We start from the raw sequence: 6,407 nt of genomic DNA on the forward strand, positions 1-6,407 counted from the left end.
CTCTTGTTTTCCTTTAGTATTTTAGTAAAGAGGCTTTTAGGACTTTTGTAGCCCCTCACACACTCCAATGAGTTCTGGTTCACCATGAGAGCCAAATTAATCCATGCCATGCACTGATGAGGATTAAACAATCCGAAACAATGTGTATGCATGTTGGATTATTATGGCTCTGTACAAATTAACAAGCTGACACATCATTGCATTCCAGCGGTTCTGGAAGTGTGTTTAGCTTCTAGGGGCAACAATGGTTAATTTGCATATATTCAGCAGTGATGCACTGGGAGACATCTCAAGCTCACTCCAACCTGAATTATCGCAAATTCTTTCTGTTTTAAGAAAGCAAACACTTGTTTTTCTAATTTAGGACACAGCTCAGGGTCCCTTTAAATTACACCTAGGGAAGGCTTCTTGGCCCTCCATTCTCCTGCTGGATGATATCCTGATGTGCATGTAGTTGACTTGGTCTGAAATGTGGTGTTTTTTTTTTTTTTTTTGTTATATATTTTTGAGAAATTGAGTGTAAGTTTCGAGTGTCTACCATTTGCTCATCACTTGCTTCTATGACTACTCAACATGTTTATGACAAGCTCTATATCAATAGATCACACTCTTTATATTCCAACAAAGAATGATACTGGGAACTTGTTGAATGAACTTGTCCTGCAGGCTGACCCTGGACGTTCATGATGTTCAAGCAGAAGCTGTATATGGCCTGGTGCACACCAGAGGAGTTTTTCTGAGCGTTTTGAGTTTTTAAATCTGCTGCTAATGTTATCCTATGTGTCTGTGCACACTGGAGCAATGAGGTTTTGTAAAAAAAACCATAGCATTACATTGAGAAGAGCTTTTGAAACCTCTAAAAGCTCTTCCCAATGTAATGCTATGGTTTTTTTTTACAAAACCTCATTGCTCCAGTGTGCACAGACACATAGGATAACATTAGCAGCAGATTTAAAAACTCAAAATGCTCAGAAAAACTCCTCTGGTGTGCACCAGGCCTGAGTTCTCATGGACTGTTTTCATTGTGATTTTGGCTCAAAATGTGTGGGTAGAGATTTCATTGCAAAACATTTTTAGACTTTGGTTCCAGCTTAATGTGACCTAAAGTGAGTAGCATGAGATAGATGGTTTGTACTAATCCAACTTAGAATTTGCCTGCTTGACCCTTTTCTGAGTTTACAATATGCCTTCACTCCCCTCATATTGCTTTCCTGGTGTTAGTAGCCCCTTCCCTCACCCATATAGCTTCCCTGGTTGTTAGTTGCCCCCCTCCACCCATATAGTTTCCTTGGTAGTGTTAGTGGCTTTTTCTGTCCCCATATAGCTTCCCTGGTGTTGCTCGTTTTTTATTTTGTTTTGTTTTTTTTATTTTTTTTATTTAAGAAATGTGTAAAGCCAACAGGACCTAGCACTAGCCTGCACTTCCTGGTGCCCCCACACCACCCCATATCCTCTGACCACCCACATACCAGCATTGGAGAAGAGGCTGACTTATAATCAAATGGATGGAGACAGCTCAACAAGCCACAACCCTGCCTACCTGATGTAAAACTAGCCTATTGTAGTCAGATGGGTGGATGTGGCGTGGCTTTATTGGATATGGCTATGTGGATGGTTGCAGTAATATAGATGCTTCTACAGTTGAACGTACTTCAGATTAAGCTGATTGTAGCCTCATTCTGATAAATCACTGCAGGGAGGCTGGAGAGGCTGAATATTTTACCTCCCTAACCTTTGTTATTATTGAGTCAGGGTCACAGGATTTTTATAGTTAGTTGTATTTCAGTTTACCATTTTTTTTCTTCTTAAATTTACATTACATTTTAATTTGATTTTATTTTATATCCTAGTCACACAAGTGAATAACAAGCAAAGTCCAAAAGTTGAGCGGAGATTGAGCTGAAGTCCCATTTACTGTAGATTAGCCCTTACAGGAGGCATGCATTTGTTTGCATTTTCTGACTGAAAGCAAAGTCATAAGGAGTTATGTTTATTCTTTGTCACTGTAGCGATATTTCTGAAAGAAAACCACATTACCTGCATATGTATAATTTTGAAATACTACCGTGATCTTCTGCAATTTGTTTATACTGTACCTTTTCTTCATTGCAGTGAAAACCTCTTGTTTGGAATGGGAAACCCTCTCCTGGATATCTGTGCTGTGGTGGACAAGGACTTTCTTGATAAGTATGTGAATGTATATCTTCTTTTTCTTTTTGGTATAAACATTTTTTTTTCCTGTTTTGTAGCCAGTAGCATCTAGACTATAACCTTTTATGCTGCTGCACCTACACAGAATATTTTGTGCCTGCAGCCTACTTAGAGGTGTCTTGGATGGCTTGTAGTTTTGGAAGATTATGCTGTGGTTTGGAAGCCCTTTATATCTTTGCCAAGTCAGGCCCTTGTTTACCGCTCGTCTGTACAAATAAAATGATTCAAAGCTACGTTGCAGATTGTCTATGCCATTCGCCTCCAGCATGCCTTCTTGTAGAATGAGTTACATGCTAATGCTAAAACCGTTCTTTGGAAGAGCAGTGTATTCACCATACATTGGCCCACATCCTATTAACTCCTCTTCTGAGTTTTCTCAAAGTCGATATTCTCAAACCTTCTCAATAAAATAATTTTAAAGCTCCCATGGAGCAAGAAAATACTAAGAGTACTGTTTTTACCTATTTTTTTTTTCTTCTTTAGTAGTTGTTCAATTGTTAAGTACTGAAAAATTATTATTTAGACAAGATGAAAAATGATCTCCTCCAGAGAAAACTCAGGATAAATAGTAATCGGATATGGCCCATTATGTCTAATGTGAGTGTCTTAACTATCTAACGACCACGTCACGCCAATGAGCATGAACACGGCGGCAGCCCCAGGATCGCCTAACGCCGATTGGCGTCAAGTCCTGGAGCTGCAGTCCACCAGGGAACGCACATGTGCGTCCACGATCGTTCCCTGATCGTTCACGTGATCAGCCTGCTAGCCGCGATCGCGGCTAGTAGACTGTTTCCAGCCGAAAGGGGAAAGAAATCCCCTTTGTTTATATTTGTACAGCGCTGCGATCTCCTGCAGCGCTGTACGAGGGACACCCTGCTGTCCCTCAGAGTGGCTCCTAAAGCGTGCCCTCTCATAGGCTGATGCCTATGAGAGGCGGGAAAGAGAGCCGATCGCCGTCCTATGGCGATTTAGGGCGTCAAAGGAGGGAGAGAAAAGCCTCATGTATTTGTTTTGTTTTTAAAAAAATTTTTTAGAAAGAATAAAAAAATCGCAGGAGCGATCAGAGACCTCCTAAAGAGTCTCCTATTAAGGACAAGAAAAGGAGGAAAAATTAATTTGTGTGCTTAGTTGTAGGGCTGTGCAGCACGCTGACAAAGCTGCACAGCCATGTATTGTGAAAAATGGCCTAGTCACTAGAGGGGTGTAAGCCTGTGGTCCTCAAGTGATTCATGTACAATAAAAATATCAGCATAGCAATGCAAGAATGCTTTTTTGTTTCAAAGCTACAAAAAAACTTTACTTTCAAATTGGTCTTGGATTGAAATTCACTTATTTTTTTAGTATAAATATCTAACCTAACTCACAATATTTTTATTTGTGTTTAAAAAAAAAAAAAGTTTTGGATTTTACATGAAGCCTGCAACACTTTTTATTCATAGGCAGTACCCACATACTCACTAAGACCCGTAGCATTTGATTTGTTTTTAATAACTTGGCATAATTGGTTGAAAGCTACACCGGACCATGTTGGTTGAAAGCTACATTCTCCAGGTGGAGACGCAGCCCTGACAGGACGCAGATTTCACCTTCCCCACCGTGTGCTACCGCTGATCTCTCCCCTCTGCATTCGCTGTAGATCAGACCTGTCTAAAATAGTCGCTTCAACGCGTCTATCTGATGGGAAATTGTATGGTGTTTACCAGGCATTACAGAGCTAAGTACAGTTATCAATTGCTCCCAACCTGCAGTAGAGGTACTATGGCATACTTTGCTTGTGGCCTTTGTGCTCCTGTGTAAGTATTTGAGCAATTGTTTACACTGGAGCATGGAGGTCAGGGGCACAGCAGAACACAGTCAATTTATTTACCTAATTACGCATCCCAGAAAGGAGAACCGTTTTAAACTTGTTTAGTACAAATATGAACAAAAGATAACTGTCCTTAATGTGAAAAAAGTTAGCCTTATAAAGTGAGTAGTTTACAATACAATAACATTTCTATAGAGCTCCCATAGGATTCAAAGTTTCTGTTTTCGTTTTGAAGAGTGGAAGATTCTCTTCATTCTTTAATAAACAATGCTAGTTGCTGGTCTTGCGAATGCTCTGCCTCTAATTAAAGTACCAACCCCAGAATGAGCATGCTGATCATATGCTTTGACTCTCGTTTGACTCCACTGGCGGCATGCTTGTTGCAGATGTGTGACTTGTGACGGCTCGATAATTTTCGACAAGTCCAATCTGATTTTGTTCATTTTTCTGATCCATTTTCTCATAGAAATGAATGGAAATCGGAAAAACGATTGGAAAATCCATCGGACAGTAAATCTGCCCAAAAAAACTCATTGTGTATCCCCAGCATTAAACTTTTAAAGCCAAAAGCTCAGCATGACAGCCAGGCAGGTGTATTGGTTGTTTTTTTTATTTTTTTATTTTAGGGGCATGAAGTTGGCTGCCTCCTTATTCCTCACTTCAGATGCCATGTAACACATGCTGGAGTTCTTTAACCTCCTTAGCGGTATGCCCGACACTGTGTCGGTCATACCGCTCGCTGGCCCCAGGAGTCCCCCAGTATAAATTTAGCAGATCGCACACCTGTAAAAGCTTTAGCTAGCACTAGGCTAGCTACTACAGGTGGCCAGCACCCCCGGATCGCTGCTGATCCAGCCGCTAATACATTACCCAGCCTGGCTCCAGCCATCAGCGCAGCACTGCTCCGGTCTTCTCTGTGGGGAGGATGGGGTCTGCGTATGACGTCTTGTACGATCGTCCCCATAGAGAAGAGCAGAGCTGTGTGGGGAGGCTGCGCTGATTGCTGGATAGAGGCTGGGTAATGTATCAGCAGGGAGAGCGGGGGTTCAGCAGTGATCAGGGGGTGACTGCCACCTTTACTAACTAGCCTAGTGCTAGCTAAAGCTTTTACAGGCATGCGATCTGTTAAATTTATACTGGGGCACTTGAGGCTGCGGCGTAACGCTCAGGAGGTTAACTAATTCGGGACCGCCCATAGTAAAAGCAAAGCTGCACTTGTGGATGCTTAAAGGACCACTATCGCGAAAATCGTAAAATTTTAAATACCTGTATACACATTTTAAATAAGTACGGTTCTCCAAGAGTAAAATGAGCCATAAATTACTATCCCTCCTATGTTGCAGTCACTTACAGTAGGTAGTAGAAATCTGACAGAAGAGGTTTTGGACTAGCCCATCTCCTCATGGGGTAGTCTCAGGGTTTTGTTTATTTTCAAAAGCACTATGAATGGAAGTTGCTCTGTCCAACTGCCAAAGTGTGCAGCAAGCAGGGATGTTGGCCAGCATTATTGTATAATCCTTTTCAGGGAATGTCTTTATAAAGAATAAAAGCCTTGCTGAGAATCCACTATGAAGAGATGGACTAGTCCAAAATCGGTACTCTTGGAAGAGTAATTAATGGCTCATTTTACTCTGGGAGAAATGTACTTCTTATTTGTATGCGGTTACATTTATATTAAATTTACGATGTTCGCAATAGTGGTCCTTTAACCACTTCACCACCAACGGTTTTTCACCTTAAAGTGTACCAGAGCTGGTATAAAGCAAACGTTTTATACATACCTGGGGCTTCCTCCAGCCCCATACGCTTGGATTGCTCCCATGCCGCCGTCCTCAGCCTTCCCGCAGCTTCGGTACCGGGTCCGTTCACTTACGTCAGCCGGGGCCAGTCTGACGCAGGAGAAGTGTGCTATTTGCGTAGAGGGCACTTCTCCTGCGTAGACTGGTCCCGACTGACTGAAGTGACGGGACCGGTATCGGAACTGCGGGAAGGATGGTGGCGTGGGAGCAAAACCAGAGCAATTTTCACCTGTCAGCGCTCCTTCCATTCCATTCAGCCTATAACTTTATTACTACTTATCGCAAAGGAAAAATGTATATCTTGTTTTTTTTCTCCACCAATTAGGCTTTCTTTGGGGGGTACTTTTTGCTAAGAATTCTTTTATTCTAGCTTCGTTTTAACAGGAAATTTTGAAAAAATTATTTCTCAGTTTTCGGCCATTATAGTTTTAAAATCCTACATGCTACCGTAATTAAAACCCACACATTTTATTTTCCCATTTGTCCCGGTTATTGCATTATTGTTTAACATTTTTCTTGAGTACAATGTACGGCGCCACTATTTTATTTGTAATTAAGGCCCCATTCACACTTAAAAGTGATTTAAC

At 41.4% G+C, this 6,407-nt stretch overlaps 1 protein-coding gene across 3 annotated transcripts in view; it reads left to right on the forward strand.

The window, feature by feature from the left end:
- The window catches only part of ADK (adenosine kinase), a 374,760-nt gene that overhangs the window by 111,117 nt on the left and 257,236 nt on the right, over window positions 1–6,407 (forward strand). For all 3 annotated transcript variants that reach the window (XM_068255379.1, XM_068255381.1, XM_068255380.1), the window contains exon 2: window positions 2,113–2,187. In XM_068255379.1, coding sequence (XP_068111480.1) covers window positions 2,113–2,187 — 75 coding nt within the window. The remainder of the gene's footprint in view (window positions 1–2,112; window positions 2,188–6,407) is intronic.

Source organism: Hyperolius riggenbachi, chromosome 10 (genome assembly GCF_040937935.1).
Source record: "Hyperolius riggenbachi isolate aHypRig1 chromosome 10, aHypRig1.pri, whole genome shotgun sequence".
In the NCBI taxonomy this organism is placed as follows: domain Eukaryota; kingdom Metazoa; phylum Chordata; class Amphibia; order Anura; family Hyperoliidae; genus Hyperolius; species Hyperolius riggenbachi.